Raw genomic sequence first — 23499 nt, forward strand, 5'->3', positions numbered from 1 at the left:
CCATCTCAGGAAGACTCAGTGCTAAAAGTAGTTAAGAGAATGGAGGTACTCTGAAATGCGTAAACTACAAATGCTAGAGTAACAATGCTAGGACGGGCAGAAAATAACACTCAAATCAATCAACAAAGGCTAATGAACATCCAAATTTTTTAGCACTTAACCTCGCTGATAGTAGTTCATTTTGTAAGATTAAAAAGATACAATTTTATATAATTATAAGATTTTGATTTGACGGTTAAAATTTTGGGTAATTATTGTGTGTAATGTAAAAGTTTTAAATAGTTTAATTATATTAATATTGATGTTGCCATAACCGTGATGACATATCTTATCATTGACACCCTATTCTTCAACTTGTATAATTGCTGTATAAATAGCAAAAATAGTTCTAGAATCAGTAATGGATTTGATAATAAAAAAGTGGGATACATGTACACTTTTAAAGAAGAAGATAATATTGAATAATGTATCAGTGACCAGATTTCACAAGTCTTTTGTTACAGGATTGTTTTTAATTTCCTGGGATCATAGCTAAGAGCTATGCTGCAAGAAGTTAAGTATGGTAATCAGTCAAAAATGGGGTATGGGTTTTTTTGCATTTCTTGATGTTCCATGACCCAGGGACCCCAAAAAAAGTGGGGGGTAACATTTTATGTACATATGTACACGTGGATATACATACGATATCTTCTATCGGATCAATATCTCCACAGGGGTGGGGAAGATAGTTTCTTTGGGATCAATTTTCTCAAAATTTTGCCAACATAATCCCGCTTCATATTAAGCTCAGCAAATGTGTGAATGTGTCTCAACCATTTAAAAAGAATTTTGCCCCCAAATTCTCGCTCTTTCTAAAAAATGCGTATTTTTTAATTGGATTTTTTTAATTTTCAATTAAAATATCGACTCTTAAACTTTTTTCATGTATATTTATTTCTCCACTATGTAGTAATAAGAACCGATGCCAGGAAAGTATAAAACTTTGTCGCCGAGTTTTTTTTATTAGTGAAGAATTTTTATTTCATTTTTCTGTACAGGCATTATATCGGAGAGCAAAAGATGAACTCTGGGTTCACTATAAACCTTTTTTATTCCAACATATTGGAACACAATCTTCTTTAGATTTTTAATGAGAAAGAGAATAAAAAGAAAGAGAAATTTCTGTAATGAAATTTCTTAGCGGCTAATGCATCAAAGAAGATTGCGACTAACCGATTTTTGAGAGTAATTTTATTAATTTTAATTATACGCTTTGTTCAATATCAACTAACAGGATACATATATTTAAATAAATAATAATTTTCATTATATTAATATTATTAATATAGCAAAATATATAAAATACTAAATAACAAATTATTAAATTTGTGCTTAAATAGTTGGCAGCTCAAAAACATCCACTAGAAACTGTTGATTGGGAATGGTTGCCCCAACAAAACCAAGTAATTATTATTTTGTATTGAATATTGATTCATATTAGAAAAGCCAGGAGGTAAGTAAAGTTTACTTATTTTTTGTAAAATAATGGGACCGAATAATAACTGCCCCGTTGGAAGATAGGAAATTAGTCATGATAAACAACAGTCAGATATTCAGAATGATACAGAAGGCATGGGAAACTCATTGGTTCCACACACGTTTGTTTAGTAGAAGCCTTGAGAATCCATGGTGGTTGGTAACTTGCTACCCTATTTCATTGTTTTTACATATAAGGTGGTTGGTAGTCATTAAAGTTATTTTTATTTAGTGAAAGAAGTGCGTTTTATATACGTGTCGTAAGTATAATAATATAACTAAATATAATAATATAGAAAACTCTATAATAACACATTTAATAATTAATCACATTTGCATAGCCAGAAGGTAAGAAATACTTACGTATTTTTTGTGAAATTATATAAGCTCACCGGTGATGGAGTCAGACTTTCTAATTAGCTAACGGGAAATTAGTCGTGAACAAGAGACAGATATTCAGAATTATTCTGGAGGCGAAATATTTTATGTATTCGCAAACAAGTATAATAAAAACATTAAACACATTTATGGAAATAGGCAGATTTCGATGTGCTTGTGTTTTTTCAGTTGAAATCATATCCTGCATATATATAATATTTTTGATTAAATTTGATGTAGTGGGGTCATGATTGTACAATTCTCTGAAAGATAGTTGTGGAAGGTTCTTGTAAACTTTCTATAAAAAAGATAATCTCATATTTTCCTGTTAAATTTTTAACTTTTCCACAATGGGTTCTTTGTACCACAGAAAATTAATGCAGTTTGGCTTTACAAGAAACAGTGTAATAAATTTAGATGTTTAGTTAATTGTATGCTTCTCCTGAAATTTTCATGCAAAAAATCAGTAATGTCTTTATTAATGGTGCAAAGGGCTTATGAGAGGCAGTTTTACAAGTTTTCATGTCAAATGTTACTATGTCAGTTAATTAAAAGGGAAAGACGCTTGTCAATTACAGTAGCCAAATAGTATGCTTGTGTTAAAGTATAACATTGAAATGTCATATTATGCTAATCGATAAGTATCAACTCTGGCGTTTGTCAGTCGGACTTGTGTGACAGAGTTATAACTAGGGTCAGCTTAGGACACTCCTTTTTGACTCGTGTTCTTCTAATAGTTCATGGAAGACAGCCTTATTTTATGTTACTGGCATCTTAACTCTTGAATAATCTTTTTACCTAAAATTAAACTAAAAATTAAATTTTCATCTTTTATACAAGTGAATTTGCTTCCATTAATACTTAAAAAGCATGCAATAATCTTTGTTTAATTTAGCATCGAAGTCTATATACCTTGCCTTAAATAAAGGTGACTAACATATTCATTTTATACCCACATTTAACATCGTTTATGAAAATATTTTATTAAAAGAGTTCAAAGCTATCCTTGCCTTTATCAAGCATGTTCAGTTACGAGAAACTTTGTTATAGGTTTCGATAATCCTTATTCTGTGTCACTGCATTTTTGTTTCCAAACAAGGTTGATGTGTTTTTTTATATTTACACCAACAACCTGTTTCTTTTACCAAACCATTTAGATTGTGGTTAAGATCATTTTTCTATTGATCTATTAATTTACTGCAAATGCCTACAATATTTCACTTTTCTGGAACTATCATGTGTGATTATATATTGAAAGGTTCCAGTTGAATATTATTATAGAAGTACTCACATGGATGAGTTATTTCTATGAAAACCAATTTGTTTTATCATTGTAAGAAAAGTAGATATATTTTTAATATTTGTTAATTATATAAAGATAATAAATTATTATTATTATTTTATGGTTTGCTGCAGAGTATGGATGCACAAACTGATAGTTCATTTTTTGATGAAGATCCATTATCTTTGAGTATTAAAAAAGAAATCAAGCATGAAACAGAGCGAACAGATCATTTGATTTCTCCTGTTGCTATGACAGATGATAAACCGACAACATCTAGACAAGTAAGATATTTTCATTTACTTTTTGACGGTTTACCTAATATTTAGCATTCTAGTTTAACACTAGATATTTTGATTAAAAGCTTAAAAAAGTGATACCAAACTGTATGTGAAATGATAAAACAGTATGTGTAGGATAGTACGATTGACAAGTCACTCTTGAAAACTCGTGGCTTTTGATAAAGAATAAACATTCCGAGCGAGGTTTTATAAAAGGTCTCTTGTTTCTTTCTTCATATTGCCAAAATATACTGTTCCTCATCACGCAACAAACCTACTGAAATGCAGCTTATATATTCTTGCAAGTAAATTTATAATCTATTCACAGAAACCAGTTTTATGAAGAACATTGTTGTCCTCAGAGAAACTACTTCATTGTGTCTCTTATGGTACTGTAAATGTGGCACAGCCATAACAAATTCTGTAACATATCAAACTGTTTACTACCTCCCAACAGACAGCATGTTATATTATTGCTGTTAAAACATCCATAAAACATAGAAATGAATAAACATAAGAAATATTGTACTTCTTAATACCATTCTTATTGATCTTTGATAACAGCCATGAGGCTACTCTTCCAGGATCTATAATTCATGCATAGTTTTTAGTATGGTATTTATGAGGGTTCCTTGTTATTTTTAATGTGGTTTTATGCCATTTCTCTAGGATTTTTCAGTATTCCTTGATTAGAATCTTTTTTTCATGTGTTTTAAATTATAATCGGTAATTATAATAAAATGATTATACAATAGTAATAATAGTACTGCATGATATAAACCTGAAAATTAGTAGAATGTATTGATATGCCACTATTTTTTAGCAAAAAAATTGCTTTTTTGAAGCCATGGTGTGCAATCAGCTTACTCAAAACAATTTCGTAGAGTTTCTTTGCACAGATAATTTTAGAAAACTTCTGTTTTAAGTACATGAACCAGGAGTATTTTCAATGTCCTTGACGAAATTGTTCATTAATCCTAGTTTGGTATGTAACAGAGGTAGATACACATTTTTAGGCTTTTCTTTTCTAATAAATGGTTTTCTGTCCCTACTATCCCATTCACACAATAAACAACAGTAGTTTATGTAACCAAGCCGCAAACCACTAAATATAAATGCAATCGCTTTCAAATCACCACAAATACTACACTTATATACTGCATATTGAAGCTTTTCCAATATAGATTTAATATTTTTATAAGTTTCTTTCATAGTAGCAGAGTGGGCCACAGGTACTGACGGGAATTTATTGCCATTATGCAGAAGCCGGCTTTTAAACTAACTTTAGAGGAATCTATGAACAAGTGCCATTCTGTTGGGTTATGTTCATTACAAAGTGGCTGCATAAGAGAAGAAATGTCATTACAAAACGCTAAGGCATTTTCTTCAGAAAAACAACTTTAAATTCAGAATGATGATTACGATAAGTGCTACATTTCTTTGTATTCCTTTGAAGAAGATTCCATCCTTTTTGCCGGGAAGCAAGCATTCCAGACTGTTTTTTTGATACTTTAAATTTTTTATGAGTTCGTTAAGATTTACTTTAATCAGTAAATGAGGCTCAGATGAAATGCTTTGTTCATAAGTTGTATCACCAGAATCTGTTTATTTTTCTTTCTTACTTCCACCAGACTCTGAGCTCCCTTCATCTAATGTCACATGTTCTGGAGACTTTGGTGTTGTCAATTCTTTGCAGTATGGATCTGTTCTCATTGCGGATTGTAAGTTTGATTACAACACTCTATGTTTTGATTTTGATGTAATCCCTTTAATGTTTGCTAAGCAGAAATAACAGTCAGAAGAGTGATTTTTGGGTTCCTCCAAATCATAGGGATAGCAGTGGCATATGGCGTGTGGCATTTCTTCACACAGTGAGAAGGAAGTGGGGAGCCTAGATCATGATAAACAACAGATATATGGGACCCAGGCCCTTGTTTTCATGTTCAAGAAAGTAAAGTGATTTAACTAACATAATACAGATTCCTCTCCAGTATCTTAACATCAATTTTTTTTCATGAAAATATTTTTGAAAACCCTATTCAATAATTTGGAAAACTGCTGCCAGTGAACATTGCATTAATAATTTTTTAATCCATAAATTTGCAAAAAAGTAGAAGTTACATTTTGCACAAAACCCCTCAAAGAATGATAACAAGATAGAGATCTAAAAGTACTCGAGTAAAACTCAAAATTATAAGTATAATTTATTTTTTAATGATTTCTCAATTTAAGTTGAAGCTTAACAGATAATCATATAAACACATCACGAGATAACTGAATTTTAATGAGTGGTAGTATTTTAAATCTAGTTTTAAAATAACTATTTTTTCTTACTTAGTTTTGTTAGAACCAAGGGTTTTACAGAATTGTAAAACAGCTTATACTAACAATGCTGAACATGTGCCTCACCTCATCCAGTGAGGTGATTGCAGATTCTTCTTTCCTTTTATTCAACTGAGTTTTGTAAACAGTAAACTAACCCGTGGTACAATGAGATGTTGTACTATACAATTCCTTAAAAAATCAGGTTTTCTTTAAATTTGTATTTCTAAATTCCCTGCCCTTGCAGATCTGAAATCGCCATAAAAGTAGCTATAAGACTCCATTGAATGAAAGCAACATGTAAGTGGCATCAGCCACAATAATTACTTTATTCAAATTAATAATACTCACTATACAATTAGTTCCTTTCAAGGTGTCACTAGTAGGGTGGATTTACATTTTAGTAGGTTTGACATATAAATTTACAAAGAAGTATGATTAGCTCACAGAAGAAAGTAACGGAATACAACTTCACTTTTAAATTTCTTAAGGAAGCTCATCGTGGGATTCTTTTATCATGAGATTGATTTTGCAAATTCAAGTGCCAAATATCTCATGTAATGTTGCCAATAACGATGGTCAACATGATTTTTGTCTCATGAGTACCAATAGGTGTATTTAATGCAATTCTTTATCCTGTTTTCAAATATGTATTCATAATTTCTCCATTACCTACAGCTTCTTTGTTATTTTAATTTGTATAAATATTTAAAAAAATTTTTTTTCATTGTCAACTAAAAGATCCTAGAGAATTATAAATATGATTGAACCAAATGAGCTAACTCAAAGAGTAGTGTTGTTATTGTTGTGTAGATTTAGACGTGTATAAATATGTACAAATGTTACCTAGTGCAGCATACATTCATCAGAACAATGCCAGTTGTGAGATAGTGAACCAGGAAACATGTCATTGTAAGTGCTTTGTGTGTTACATATTTACAATTTTATTTCTTTTAATTAGTCGTTAGTTACAAAATGCCTAGAGTTTTTTTAAATCTTTTAACTTCTTTTTTTATGTATGTGGTGAAGTAGTGCTCTAGTCCCAAAGGCGAACTTTATTTTGGGTGTAAAGTCAAGACCAAACAAGGGCCTGGGTCCCATATATCTGTTGTTTATCATGATCTAGGCTCCCCACTTCCTTCTCACTGTGTGGAGAAATGCCACACGCCATATGCCATTGCTAAATTTATTAAAATTACTCTTTTGACTAAATGATTTCTTACAAAAATTACATGTGAATTTCTTCAACAGTAGGAATAGAGAAATGTGTTTTTAAACTACAGCTTTCATTAAAAGTTTTTTTGCAAAAATTAAAAGTGAAATTTTTCTCATCTGTATTAGTAGAGATATGTGTTTTTAAATTACTGTGTCGAATAAATGTTTTTTGTTTTTTTTGACAACATGAATATTTAAGTGTGACTCTAAAGTAGAACTCTGAGTGAAAGACTCCTGACAAAAAACACATGAGTGAATAAGAAGATGAGAAGATATGACATTCCTTTCTGTAACAGGTTTTTCTGTAATTTGCAAGCATGTTTCTTTAAAAGTAAAAGTGTTGAAATCATCATATTCTTCATTGAAGACAATCACAAATGCACTTATAATTTAATTTATTGCAAATCACACATTTTGATGTCTGTAAAATACTTCCAGTAATTCTTTCTTCCACATCATCGATAACTTCTTCAATAAGATCCTTAAAAAAAAATGTAGCTGTTGAGTTAAAAATCTATCGTAAAAATAAGTTATTTTAAATAATGCCAACTACAAATTGAACACTTTATACTTTAATATTAAATATCTTATGTTCATATTTAAGCAAGCACTTTATATTTGTTTCAAAGTAGCAAAAATAAAAATTTCATTTATATTAGCAGTTAAAATACAGAGGACAAAATGTAACACAATCAAACTATATGCTACATAGCGCAGAAATTAAAACTGGTCAGTCAACAGGCAATTTCATAATACCAAATAAAAAAAAAAAATTTTTTTAATTTACTGTAGTTTAATTCTGTTAATATTAACTGAAAATAGAACCCTGTAAATAAATGTAGATATTTTCCAAACTCATCCCCAGATTAAGTGATTGGTCATTACATTTGTTCTTAAAACATCAAAGACAGCGAAGAGTAATAAAATTGGTTTTATCATTTTTATTAGATATTCATCTACTGGAAGAATTGAATGAAATGAAAAATAAGAGAAAACAGGCTTAGTACTGGATGGGTGAGTCAAGTAAATAATGAAAGAATTATATACTGAAGATCCAAAATTATATTAATTGACCATGAAAATGTCAAACAAATTATTTTAATTTCTCTTTAATACATTCTGATGCACAAAAATGAGAGTGCCATGAGAAAAGCAGTGTAATAATTGTATGTTATTTATCTACAAGATTGAGCTACACATTTCTAGAGAAATGTTATCATCATGTTTCTAAATCACATATATTCGGATACATATCATAAGTTTTTAATGCAATTTATAACCTGCTGAGAAATTTCTTAAAATATTTTTAAATGTGTTTTGATTTTAAGAGAACTCTATGAGCAACAACGTTAGATCTTTAAAAACATATAAAGTAAAAAACGATTTAATAATTCATCATATTTGCATAGCCAGAAGGTAAGAAATACTTACGTATTTTTTGTGAAATTATATAAGCTCACCGGTGATGGAGTCAGACTTTCTAATTAGCAAAACGGGAAATTAGTTGTGAACAACAAGAAACAGATATTCAGTATTATTCTGGAGGCGAAATACTTGGAAGTATTCTGAAACAAGTTTAATAAAAATATTTAACATATTCTTGGAAATAGGCAGATTTCAGTGTGCTTGTGTTTTTTCAATTGAAATCATATCCTACATATAAATGATATTTTTGATTAAATTTGATGTACTGGTCTTGATTGTTCAATTGTAGAAGGTTCTCGTAAACTTTCTATAAGAAGAGACACTCTCATATTTTTTTGTTAAATTTTTCACTTTTCCACAACGGCTTCTTTGTGACACAGATAATTAATGCAGTTTGGCTTTACCAGAAACAGTGTAATAAATTTAGATGTTTAGTTAATCGTATGCTTCTCATGAAATTTTCATGCAAAAAATGTGTGATGTGTTTATTAATGGTTGGTTGATAATGGCATATGTGAGGCTGTAGTTTTACAAGCTTTTCATGTCAAATGTTACTGTGTCAGATTAATTAAAAGGAAAAGAAGCTTGTCAATATTTTACTGGCATCTTAACTTTTGAATTATCTTTTTACATCTGAAAATTTTTTGATTCTGTAAAAATTAAATTCTCTTCTTTTATACAAGTTAATACTTAAAAAAACTTGCTATAATCTTTGTTTAATTTAGCATCTATACCCATTACATACCACGTAATTATAATTATACCGTTATAATTTAGTCTATATACCCAGTGAATACTTTTCTTATGAAAAATATTGTATCATTTTTAGTAATAAAAAATGATGACCTCTACTGTTATTGTCTACTCATGTATATTTTTTGGAGATTAAGAAATTCATTTGTATCATAAACTTTGGTTTTCATGTGGTGTTAGTTATAAATATAGATTATTTGTATAAAAAGTCATTTCCAGACATAACCGACACATATTAGTGCTTTAAAACCCGCTTTGATAGTCACACTATTAATATTACTTTTGTTTTGCAGAGTTTGGATCCACAAACTAGTGATTCAGTTTTGGAAGAAAATCCATTATCTTTGCCCATTAAAAAAGAAAAAATGCATGAATCTGTGCAAGAAGAACATTCTTTTGTACATCTTTCTAAGACAGATGATGGTCTGACAATATTTAAACAAGTAAGCTATTTTCTTCTTTATCTTGTTTTAAGTTAAAAACATAAAACCTAGTTATTGTAAGAATTCTTAATTATTCTATTCATTATGATATTTTTATTTGCTGTTTGTTGCTCACATATAATCATTTTGCATTTATGTCTAGCTTGAGATATTTTGATTTATGGTGTAAAAAACATTTTAGTAGAGTATAGGACTGTAAATAGCTTTGTTTAACCGATTGCATCTAACATTTTGTACAACAATACGTAACAAATAAAATACAGTGAGCAGGTGCCTCACGCCTTAAATGAAGGTGACTAACATAGTCATTTTATACCCACATTTAACATTGTTTATAAAAATGTTTTATAACAGTACAAAGCTATCCTTGCCTTTATGAACCTTGTTTAGTTTGTTACAGAAACTTTGTTATAGGTTTTGATAATCCTTATTCTATGACATTTTTGTTTCCAAACAAGGTTGATGTGTTTTTTTATATTTACACCAACAACCTGTTTCTTTTACCAAACCATTTAGATTGTGGTTAAGATCATTTTTCTATTGATCTATTAATTTACTGCAAATGCCTACAATATTTCACTTTTCTGGAACTATCATGTGTGATTATATATTGAAAGGTTCCAGTTGAATATTATTATAGAAGTACTCACATGGATGAGTTATTTCTATGAAAACCAATTTGTTTTATCATTGTAAGAAAAGTAGATATATTTTTAATATTTGTTAATTATATAAAGATAATAAATTATTATTATTATTTTATGTTTTGCTGCAGAGTATGGATGCACAAACTGATAGTTCATTTTTTGATGAAGATCCATTATCTTTGAGTATTAAAAAAGAAATCAAGCATGAAACAGAGCGAACAGATCATTTGATTTCTCCTGTTGCTATGACAGATGATAAACCGACAACATCTAGACAAGTAAGATATTTTCATTTACTTTTTGACGGTTTACCTAATATTTAGCATTCTAGTTTAACACTAGATATTTTGATTAAAAGCTTAAAAAAGTGATACCAAACTGTATGTGAAATGATAAAACAGTATGTGTAGGATAGTACGATTGACAAGTCACTCTTGAAAACTCGTGGCTTTTGATAAAGAATAAACATTCCGAGCGAGGTTTTATAAAAGGTCTCTTGTTTCTTTCTTCATATTGCCAAAATATACTGTTCCTCATCACGCAACAAACCTACTGAAATGCAGCTTATATATTCTTGCAAGTAAATTTATAATCTATTCACAGAAACCAGTTTTATGAAGAACATTGTTGTCCTCAGAGAAACTACTTCATTGTGTCTCTTATGGTACTGTAAATGTGGCACAGCCATAACAAATTCTGTAACATATCAAACTGTTTACTACCTCCCAACAGACAGCATGTTATATTATTGCTGTTAAAACATCCATAAAACATAGAAATGAATAAACATAAGAAATATTGTACTTCTTAATACCATTCTTATTGATCTTTGATAACAGCCATGAGGCTACTCTTCCAGGATCTATAATTCATGCATAGTTTTTAGTATGGTATTTATGAGGGTTCCTTGTTATTTTTAATGTGGTTTTATGCCATTTCTCTAGGATTTTTCAGTATTCCTTGATTAGAATCTTTTTTTCATGTGTTTTAAATTATAATCGGTAATTATAATAAAATGATTATACAATAGTAATAATAGTACTGCATGATATAAACCTGAAAATTAGTAGAATGTATTGATATGCCACTATTTTTTAGCAAAAAAATTGCTTTTTTGAAGCCATGGTGTGCAATCAGCTTACTCAAAACAATTTCGTAGAGTTTCTTTGCACAGATAATTTTAGAAAACTTCTGTTTTAAGTACATGAACCAGGAGTATTTTCAATGTCCTTGACGAAATTGTTCATTAATCCTAGTTTGGTATGTAACAGAGGTAGATACACATTTTTAGGCTTTTCTTTTCTAATAAATGGTTTTCTGTCCCTACTATCCCATTCACACAATAAACAACAGTAGTTTATGTAACCAAGCCGCAAACCACTAAATATAAATGCAATCGCTTTCAAATCACCACAAATACTACACTTATATACTGCATATTGAAGCTTTTCCAATATAGATTTAATATTTTTATAAGTTTCTTTCATAGTAGCAGAGTGGGCCACAGGTACTGACGGGAATTTATTGCCATTATGCAGAAGCCGGCTTTTAAACTAACTTTAGAGGAATCTATGAACAAGTGCCATTCTGTTGGGTTATGTTCATTACAAAGTGGCTGCATAAGAGAAGAAATGTCATTACAAAACGCTAAGGCATTTTCTTCAGAAAAACAACTTTAAATTCAGAATGATGATTACGATAAGTGCTACATTTCTTTGTATTCCTTTGAAGAAGATTCCATCCTTTTTGCCGGGAAGCAAGCATTCCAGACTGTTTTTTTGATACTTTAAATTTTTTATGAGTTCGTTAAGATTTACTTTAATCAGTAAATGAGGCTCAGATGAAATGCTTTGTTCATAAGTTGTATCACCAGAATCTGTTTATTTTTCTTTCTTACTTCCACCAGACTCTGAGCTCCCTTCATCTAATGTCACATGTTCTGGAGACTTTGGTGTTGTCAATTCTTTGCAGTATGGATCTGTTCTCATTGCGGATTGTAAGTTTGATTACAACACTCTATGTTTTGATTTTGATGTAATCCCTTTAATGTTTGCTAAGCAGAAATAACAGTCAGAAGAGTGATTTTTGGGTTCCTCCAAATCATAGGGATAGCAGTGGCATATGGCGTGTGGCATTTCTTCACACAGTGAGAAGGAAGTGGGGAGCCTAGATCATGATAAACAACAGATATATGGGACCCAGGCCCTTGTTTTCATGTTCAAGAAAGTAAAGTGATTTAACTAACATAATACAGATTCCTCTCCAGTATCTTAACATCAATTTTTTTTCATGAAAATATTTTTGAAAACCCTATTCAATAATTTGGAAAACTGCTGCCAGTGAACATTGCATTAATAATTTTTTAATCCATAAATTTGCAAAAAAGTAGAAGTTACATTTTGCACAAAACCCCTCAAAGAATGATAACAAGATAGAGATCTAAAAGTACTCGAGTAAAACTCAAAATTATAAGTATAATTTATTTTTTAATGATTTCTCAATTTAAGTTGAAGCTTAACAGATAATCATATAAACACATCACGAGATAACTGAATTTTAATGAGTGGTAGTATTTTAAATCTAGTTTTAAAATAACTATTTTTTCTTACTTAGTTTTGTTAGAACCAAGGGTTTTACAGAATTGTAAAACAGCTTATACTAACAATGCTGAACATGTGCCTCACCTCATCCAGTGAGGTGATTGCAGATTCTTCTTTCCTTTTATTCAACTGAGTTTTGTAAACAGTAAACTAACCCGTGGTACAATGAGATGTTGTACTATACAATTCCTTAAAAAATCAGGTTTTCTTTAAATTTGTATTTCTAAATTCCCTGCCCTTGCAGATCTGAAATCGCCATAAAAGTAGCTATAAGACTCCATTGAATGAAAGCAACATGTAAGTGGCATCAGCCACAATAATTACTTTATTCAAATTAATAATACTCACTATACAATTAGTTCCTTTCAAGGTGTCACTAGTAGGGTGGATTTACATTTTAGTAGGTTTGACATATAAATTTACAAAGAAGTATGATTAGCTCACAGAAGAAAGTAACGGAATACAACTTCACTTTTAAATTTCTTAAGGAACCTCATCATGGGATTCTTTTATCATGAGATTGATTTTGCAAATTCAAGTGCCAAATATCTCATGTAATGTTGCCAATAACGATGGTCAACATGATTTTTGTCTCATGAGTACCAATAGGTGTATTTAATGCAATTCTTTATCCTGTTTTCAAATATGTATTCATAATTTCTCCATTACCTACAGCTTCTTTGTTATTTTAATTTGTATAAATATTTAAAAAAATTTTTTTTCATTGTCAACTAAAAGATCCTAGAGAATTATAAATATGATTGAACCAAATGAGCTAACTCAAAGAGTAGTGTTGTTATTGTTGTGTAGATTTAGACGTGTATAAATATGTACAAATGTTACCTAGTGCAGCATACATTCATCAGAACAATGCCAGTTGTGAGATAGTGAACCAGGAAACATGTCATTGTAAGTGCTTTGTGTGTTACATATTTACAATTTTATTTCTTTTAATTAGTCGTTAGTTACAAAATGCCTAGAGTTTTTTTAAATCTTTTAACTTCTTTTTTTATGTATGTGGTGAAGTAGTGCTCTAGTCCCAAAGGCGAACTTTATTTTGGGTGTAAAGTCAAGACCAAACAAGGGCCTGGGTCCCATATATCTGTTGTTTATCATGATCTAGGCTCCCCACTTCCTTCTCACTGTGTGGAGAAATGCCACACGCCATATGCCATTGCTAAATTTATTAAAATTACTCTTTTGACTAAATGATTTCTTACAAAAATTACATGTGAATTTCTTCAACAGTAGGAATAGAGAAATGTGTTTTTAAACTACAGCTTTCATTAAAAGTTTTTTTGCAAAAATTAAAAGTGAAATTTTTCTCATCTGTATTAGTAGAGATATGTGTTTTTAAATTACTGTGTCGAATAAATGTTTTTTGTTTTTTTTGACAACATGAATATTTAAGTGTGACTCTAAAGTAGAACTCTGAGTGAAAGACTCCTGACAAAAAACACATGAGTGAATAAGAAGATGAGAAGATATGACATTCCTTTCTGTAACAGGTTTTTCTGTAATTTGCAAGCATGTTTCTTTAAAAGTAAAAGTGTTGAAATCATCATATTCTTCATTGAAGACAATCACAAATGCACTTATAATTTAATTTATTGCAAATCACACATTTTGATGTCTGTAAAATACTTCCAGTAATTCTTTCTTCCACATCATCGATAACTTCTTCAATAAGATCCTTAAAAAAAAATGTAGCTGTTGAGTTAAAAATCTATCGTAAAAATAAGTTATTTTAAATAATGCCAACTACAAATTGAACACTTTATACTTTAATATTAAATATCTTATGTTCATATTTAAGCAAGCACTTTATATTTGTTTCAAAGTAGCAAAAATAAAAATTTCATTTATATTAGCAGTTAAAATACAGAGGACAAAATGTAACACAATCAAACTATATGCTACATAGCGCAGAAATTAAAACTGGTCAGTCAACAGGCAATTTCATAATACCAAATAAAAAATAAAAAAATTTTTAATTTACTGTAGTTTAATTCTGTTAATATTAACTGAAAATAGAACCCTGTAAATAAATGTAGATATTTTCCAAACTCATCCCCAGATTAAGTGATTGGTCATTACATTTGTTCTTAAAACATCAAAGACAGCGAAGAGTAATAAAATTGGTTTTATCATTTTTATTAGATATTCATCTACTGGAAGAATTGAATGAAATGAAAAATAAGAGAAAACAGGCTTAGTACTGGATGGGTGAGTCAAGTAAATAATGAAAGAATTATATACTGAAGATCCAAAATTATATTAATTGACCATGAAAATGTCAAACAAATTATTTTAATTTCTCTTTAATACATTCTGATGCACAAAAATGAGAGTGCCATGAGAAAAGCAGTGTAATAATTGTATGTTATTTATCTACAAGATTGAGCTACACATTTCTAGAGAAATGTTATCATCATGTTTCTAAATCACATATATTCGGATACATATCATAAGTTTTTAATGCAATTTATAACCTGCTGAGAAATTTCTTAAAATATTTTTAAATGTGTTTTGATTTTAAGAGAACTCTATGAGCAACAACGTTAGATCTTTAAAAACATATAAAGTAAAAAACGATTTAATAATTCATCATATTTGCATAGCCAGAAGGTAAGAAATACTTACGTATTTTTTGTGAAATTATATAAGCTCACCGGTGATGGAGTCAGACTTTCTAATTAGCAAAACGGGAAATTAGTTGTGAACAACAAGAAACAGATATTCAGTATTATTCTGGAGGCGAAATACTTGGAAGTATTCTGAAACAAGTTTAATAAAAATATTTAACATATTCTTGGAAATAGGCAGATTTCAGTGTGCTTGTGTTTTTTCAATTGAAATCATATCCTACATATAAATGATATTTTTGATTAAATTTGATGTACTGGTCTTGATTGTTCAATTGTAGAAGGTTCTCGTAAACTTTCTATAAGAAGAGACACTCTCATATTTTTTTGTTAAATTTTTCACTTTTCCACAACGGCTTCTTTGTGACACAGATAATTAATGCAGTTTGGCTTTACCAGAAACAGTGTAATAAATTTAGATGTTTAGTTAATCGTATGCTTCTCATGAAATTTTCATGCAAAAAATGTGTGATGTGTTTATTAATGGTTGGTTGATAATGGCATATGTGAGGCTGTAGTTTTACAAGCTTTTCATGTCAAATGTTACTGTGTCAGATTAATTAAAAGGAAAAGAAGCTTGTCAATATTTTACTGGCATCTTAACTTTTGAATTATCTTTTTACATCTGAAAATTTTTTGATTCTGTAAAAATTAAATTCTCTTCTTTTATACAAGTTAATACTTAAAAAAACTTGCTATAATCTTTGTTTAATTTAGCATCTATACCCATTACATACCACGTAATTATAATTATACCGTTATAATTTAGTCTATATACCCAGTGAATACTTTTCTTATGAAAAATATTGTATCATTTTTAGTAATAAAAAATGATGACCTCTACTGTTATTGTCTACTCATGTATATTTTTTGGAGATTAAGAAATTCATTTGTATCATAAACTTTGGTTTTCATGTGGTGTTAGTTATAAATATAGATTATTTGTATAAAAAGTCATTTCCAGACATAACCGACACATATTAGTGCTTTAAAACCCGCTTTGATAGTCACACTATTAATATTACTTTTGTTTTGCAGAGTTTGGATCCACAAACTAGTGATTCAGTTTTGGAAGAAAATCCATTATCTTTGCCCATTAAAAAAGAAAAAATGCATGAATCTGTGCAAGAAGAACATTCTTTTGTACATCTTTCTAAGACAGATGATGGTCTGACAATATTTAAACAAGTAAGCTATTTTCTTCTTTATCTTGTTTTAAGTTAAAAACATAAAACCTAGTTATTGTAAGAATTCTTAATTATTCTATTCATTATGATATTTTTATTTGCTGTTTGTTGCTCACATATAATCATTTTGCATTTATGTCTAGCTTGAGATATTTTGATTTATGGTGTAAAAAACATTTTAGTAGAGTATAGGACTGTAAATAGCTTTGTTTAACCGATTGCATCTAACATTTTGTACAACAATACGTAACAAATAAAATACAGTGAGCAGGTGCCTCACGCCTTAAATGAAGGTGACTAACATAGTCATTTTATACCCACATTTAACATTGTTTATAAAAATGTTTTATAACAGTACAAAGCTATCCTTGCCTTTATGAACCTTGTTTAGTTTGTTACAGAAACTTTGTTATAGGTTTTGATAATCCTTATTCTATGACATTTTTGTTTCCAAACAAGGTTGATGTGTTTTTTTATATTTACACCAACAACCTGTTTCTTTTACCAAACCATTTAGATTGTGGTTAAGATCATTTTTCTATTGATCTATTAATTTACTGCAAATGCCTACAATATTTCACTTTTCTGGAACTATCATGTGTGATTATATATTGAAAGGTTCCAGTTGAATATTATTATAGAAGTACTCACATGGATGAGTTATTTCTATGAAAACCAATTTGTTTTATCATTGTAAGAAAAGTAGATATATTTTTAATATTTGTTAATTATATAAAGATAATAAATTATTATTATTTTATGTTTTGCTGCAGAGTATGGATGCACAAACTGATAGTTCATTTTTTGATGAAGATCCATTATCTTTGAGTATTAGAAAAGAAATCAAGCATGAAACAGAGCGAACAGATCATTTGATTTCTCCTGTTGCTATGACAGATGATAAACCGACAACATCTAGACAAGTAAGATATTTTCATTTACTTTTTGATGGTTTACATAATATTTAGCATTCTAGTTTAACACTAGATATTTTGATTAAAAGCTTAAAAAAGTGATACCAAACTGTATGTGAAATGATAAAACAGTATGTGTAGGATAGTACGATTGACAAGTCACTCCTGAAAACTCGTGGCTTTTGATAAAGAATAAACATTCCGAGCGAGGTTTTATAAAAGGTCTCTTGTTTCTTTCTTCATATTGCCAAAATATACTGTTCCTCATCACGCAACAAACCTACTGAAATGCAGCTTATATATTCTTGCAAGTAAATTTATAATCTATTCACAGAAACCAGTTTTATGAAGAACATTGTTCTCCTCAGAGAAACTACTTCATTGTGTCTCTTATGGTACTGTAAATGTGGCACAGCCATAACAAATTCTGTAACATATCAAACTGTTTACTACCTCCCAACAGACAGCATGTTATATTATTGCTGTTAAAACATCCATAAAACATAGAAATGAATAAACATAAGAAATATTGTACTTCTTAATACCATTCTTATTGATCTTTCATAACAGCCATGAGGCTACTCTTCCAGGATCTATAATTCATGCATAGTTTTTAGTATGGTATTTATGAGGGTTCCTTGTGATTTTTAATGTGGTTTTATGCCATTTCTCTAGGATTTTTCAGTATTCCTTGATTAGAATCTTATTTTCATGTGTTTTAAATTATAATCGGTAATTATAATAAAATGATTATACAATAGTAATAATAGTACTGCATGATATAAACCTGAAAATTAGTAGAATGTATTGATATGCCACTATTTTTTAGCAAAAAAATTGCTTTTTTGAAGCCATGGTGTGCAATCAGCTTACTCAAAACAATTTCGTAGAGTTTCTTTGCACAGATAATTTTAGAAAACTTCTGTTTTAAGTACATGAACCAGGAGTATTTTCAATGTCCTTGACGAAATTGTTCATTAATCCTAGTTTGGTATGTAACAGAGGTAGATACACATTTTTAGGCTTTTCTTTTCTAATAAATGGTTTTCTGTCCCTACTATCCCATTCACACAATAAACAACAGTAGTTTATGTAACCAAGCCGCAAACCACTAAATATAAATGCAATCGCTTTCAAATCACCACAAATACTACATTTATATACTGCATATTGAAGCTTTTCCAATATAGATTTAATATTTTTATAAGTTTCTTTCATAGTAGCAGAGTGGGCCACAGGTACTGACGGGAATTTATTGCCATTATGCAGAAGCCGGCTTTTAAACTAACTTTAGAGGAATCTATGAACAAGTGCCATTCTGTTGGGTTATGTTCATTACAAAGTGGCTGCATAAGAGAAGAAATGTCATTACAAAACGCTAAGGCATTTTCTTCAGAAAAACAACTTTAAATTCAGAATGATGATTACGATAAGTGCTACATTTCTTTGTATTCCTTTGAAGAAGATTCCATCCTTTTTGCCGGGAAGCAAGCATTCCAGACTGTTTTTTTGATACTTTAAATCTTTTATGAGTTCGTTAAGATTTACTTTAATCAGTAAATGAGGCTCAGATGAAATGCTTTGTTCATAAGTTGTATCACCAGAATCTGTTTATTTTTCTTTCTTAGTTTCACCAGACTCTGAGCTCCCTTCATCTAATGTCACATGTTCTGGAGACTTTGGTGTTGTCAATTCTTTGCAGTATGGATCTGTTCTCATTGCGGATTGTAAGTTTGATTACAACACTCTATGTTTTGATTTTGATGTAATCCCTTTAATGTTTGCTAAGCAGAAATAACAGTCAGAAGAGTGATTTTTGGGTTCCTCCAAATCATAGGGATAGCAGTGGCATATGGCGTGTGGCATTTCTTCACACAGTGAGAAGGAAGTGGGGAGCCTAGATCATGATAAACAACAGATATATGGGACCCAGGCCCTTGTTTTCATGTTCAAGAAAGTAAAGTGATTTAACTAACATAATACAGATTCCTCTCCAGTATCTTAACATCAATTTTTTTTCATGAAAATATTTTTGAAAACCCTATTCAATAATTTGGAAAACTGCTGCCAGTGAACATTGCATTAATAATTTTTTAATCCATAAATTTGCAAAAAAGTAGAAGTTACATTTTGCACAAAACCCCTCAAAGAATGATAACAAGATAGAGATCTAAAAGTACTCGAGTAAAACTCAAAATTATAAGTATAATTTATTTTTTAATGATTTCTCAATTTAAGTTGAAGCTTAACAGATAATCATATAAACACATCACGAGATAACTGAATTTTAATGAGTGGTAGTATTTTAAATCTAGTTTTAAAATAACTATTTTTTCTTACTTAGTTTTGTTAGAACCAAGGGTTTTACAGAATTGTAAAACAGCTTATACTAACAATGCTGAACATGTGCCTCACCTCATCCAGTGAGGTGATTGCAGATTCTTCTTTCCTTTTATTCAACTGAGTTTTGTAAACAGTAAACTAACCCGTGGTACAATGAGATGTTGTACTATACAATTCCTTAAAAAATCAGGTTTTCTTTAAATTTGTATTTCTAAATTCCCTGCCCTTGCAGATCTGAAATCGCCATAAAAGTAGCTATAAGACTCCATTGAATGAAAGCAACATGTAAGTGGCATCAGCCACAATAATTACTTTATTCAAATTAATAATACTCACTATACAATTAGTTCCTTTCAAGGTGTCACTAGTAGGGTGGATTTACATTTTAGTAGGTTTGACATATAAATTTACAAAGAAGTATGATTAGCTCACAGAAGAAAGTAACGGAATACAACTTCACTTTTAAATTTCTTAAGGAAGCTCATCGTGGGATTCTTTTATCATGAGATTGATTTTGCAAATTCAAGTGCCAAATATCTCATGTAATGTTGCCAATAACGATGGTCAACATGATTTTTGTCTCATGAGTACCAATAGGTGTATTTAATGCAATTCTTTATCCTGTTTTCAAATATGTATTCATAATTTCTCCATTACCTACAGCTTCTTTGTTATTTTAATTTGTATAAATATTTAAAAATTTTTTTTTTTTTCATTGTCAACTAAAAGATCCTAGAGAATTATAAATATGATTGAACCAAATGAGCCAACTCAAAGAGTAGTGTTGTTATTGTTGTGTAGATTTAGACGTGTATAAATATGTACAAATGTTACCTAGTGCAGCATACATTCATCAGAACAATGCCAGTTGTGAGATAGTGAACCAGGAAACATGTCATTGTAAGTGCTTTGTGTGTTACATATTTACAATTTTATTTCTTTTAATTAGTCGTTAGTTACAAAATGCCTAGAGTTTTTTTAAATCTTTTAACTTCTTTTTTTATGTATGTGGTGAAGTAGTGCTCTAGTCCCAAAGGCGAACTTTATTTTGGGTGTAAAGTCAAGACCAAACAAGGGCCTGGGTCCCATATATCTGTTGTTTATCATGATCTAGGCTCCCCACTTCCTTCTCACTGTGTGGAGAAATGCCACACGCCATATGCCATTGCTAAATTTATTAAAATTACTCTTTTGACTAAATGATTTCTTACAAAAATTACATGTGAATTTCTTCAACAGTAGGAATAGAGAAATGTGTTTTTAAACTACAGCTTTCATTAAAAGTTTTTTTGCAAAAATTAAAAGTGAAATTTTTCTCATCTGTATTAGTAGAGATATGTGTTTTTAAATTACTGTGTCGAATAAATGTTTTTTGTTTTTTTTGACAACATGAATATTTAAGTGTGACTCTAAAGTAGAACTCTGAGCGAAAGACTCCTGACAAAAAACACATGAGTGAATAAGAAGATGAGAAGATATGACATTCCTTTCTGTAACAGGTTTTTCTGTAATTTGCAAGCATGTTTCTTTAAAAGTAAAAGTGTTGAAATCATCATATTCTTCATTGAAGACAATCACAAATGCACTTATAATTTAATTTATTGCAAATCACACATTTTGATGTCTGTAAAATACTTCCAGTAATTCTTTCTTCCACATCATCGATAACTTCTTCAATAAGATCCTTAAAAAAAAATGTAGCTGTTGAGTTAAAAATCTATCGTAAAAATAAGTTATTTTAAATAATGCCAACTACAAATTGAACACTTTATACTTTAATATTAAATATCTTATGTTCATATTTAAGCAAGCACTTTATATTTGTTTCAAAGTAGCAAAAATAAAAATTTCATTTATATTAGCAGTTAAAATACAGAGGACAAAATGTAACACAATCAAACTATATGCTACATAGCGCAGAAATTAAAACTGGTCAGTCAACAGGCAATTTCATAATACCAAATAAAAAAAAAAAAATTTTTTAATTTACTGTAGTTTAATTCTGTTAATATTAACTGAAAATAGAACCCTGTAAATAAATGTAGATATTTTCCAAACTCATCCCCAGATTAAGTGATTGGTCATTACATTTGTTCTTAAAACATCAAAGACAGCGAAGAGTAATAAAATTGGTTTTATCATTTTTATTAGATATTCATCTACTGGAAGAATTGAATGAAATGAAAAATAAGAGAAAACAGGCTTAGTACTGGATGGGTGAGTCAAGTAAATAATGAAAGAATTATATACTGAAGATCCAAAATTATATTAATTGACCATGAAAATGTCAAACAAATTATTTTAATTTCTCTTTAATACATTCTGATGCACAAAAATGAGAGTGCCATGAGAAAAGCAGTGTAATAATTGTATGTTATTTATCTACAAGATTGAGCTACACATTTCTAGAGAAATGTTATCATCATGTTTCTAAATCACATATATTCGGATACATATCATAAGTTTTTAATGCAATTTATAACCTGCTGAGAAATTTCTTAAAATATTTTTAAATGTGTTTTGATTTTAAGAGAACTCTATGAGCAACAACGTTAGATCTTTAAAAACATATAAAGTAAAAAACGATTTAATAATTCATCATATTTGCATAGCCAGAAGGTAAGAAATACTTAGGTATTTTTTGTGAAATTATATAAGCTCACCGGTGATGGAGTCAGACTTTCTAATTAGCAAAACGGGAAATTAGTTGTGAACAACAAGAAACAGATATTCAGTATTATTCTGGAGGCGAAATACTTGGAAGTATTCTGAAACAAGTTTAATAAAAATATTTAACATATTCTTGGAAATAGGCAGATTTCAGTGTGCTTGTGTTTTTTCAATTGAAATCATATCCTACATATAAATGATATTTTTGATTAAATTTGATGTACTGGTCTTGATTGTTCAATTGTAGAAGGTTCTCGTAAACTTTCTATAAGAAGAGACACTCTCATATTTTTTTGTTAAATTTTTCACTTTTCCACAACGGCTTCTTTGTGACACAGATAATTAATGCAGTTTGGCTTTACCAGAAACAGTGTAATAAATTTAGATGTTTAGTTAATCGTATGCTTCTCATGAAATTTTCATGCAAAAAATGTGTGATGTGTTTATTAATGGTTGGTTGATAATGGCATATGTGAGGCTGTAGTTTTACAAGCTTTTCATGTCAAATGTTACTGTGTCAGATTAATTAAAAGGAAAAGAAGCTTGTCAATATTTTACTGGCATCTTAACTTTTGAATTATCTTTTTACATCTGAAAATTTTTTGATTCTGTAAAAATTAAATTCTCTTCTTTTATACAAGTTAATACTTAAAAAAACTTGCTATAATCTTTGTTTAATTTAGCATCTATACCCATTACATACCACGTAATTATAATTATACCGTTATAATTTAGTCTATATACCCAGTGAATACTTTTCTTATGAAAAATATTGTATCATTTTTAGTAATAAAAAATGATGACCTCTACTGTTATTGTCTACTCATGTATATTTTTTGGAGATTAAGAAATTCATTTGTATCATAAACTTTGGTTTTC

At 29.5% G+C, this 23499-nt stretch overlaps 1 protein-coding gene across 1 annotated transcript in view; it reads left to right on the plus strand.

The window, feature by feature from the left end:
- Positions 1-1677: 1677 nt before the first annotated feature.
- The window catches only part of LOC142322587 (uncharacterized), a 112775-nt gene continuing 90953 nt past the window's right edge, over positions 1678-23499 (plus strand). The window contains exons 1-6 of the mRNA XM_075361663.1: positions 1678-1775; positions 3310-3459; positions 9465-9614; positions 10390-10539; positions 16545-16694; positions 17467-17616. Of these exons, the coding sequence (XP_075217778.1) occupies positions 3313-3459; positions 9465-9614; positions 10390-10539; positions 16545-16694; positions 17467-17616 (747 nt within the window). The 5' untranslated portion in view covers positions 1678-1775; positions 3310-3312. The remainder of the gene's footprint in view (positions 1776-3309; positions 3460-9464; positions 9615-10389; positions 10540-16544; positions 16695-17466; positions 17617-23499) is intronic.

The sequence above is a fragment of the Lycorma delicatula genome, chromosome 4, assembly GCF_047948215.1.
Source record: "Lycorma delicatula isolate Av1 chromosome 4, ASM4794821v1, whole genome shotgun sequence".
NCBI classification, from domain to species: Eukaryota; Metazoa; Arthropoda; class Insecta; order Hemiptera; family Fulgoridae; genus Lycorma; species Lycorma delicatula.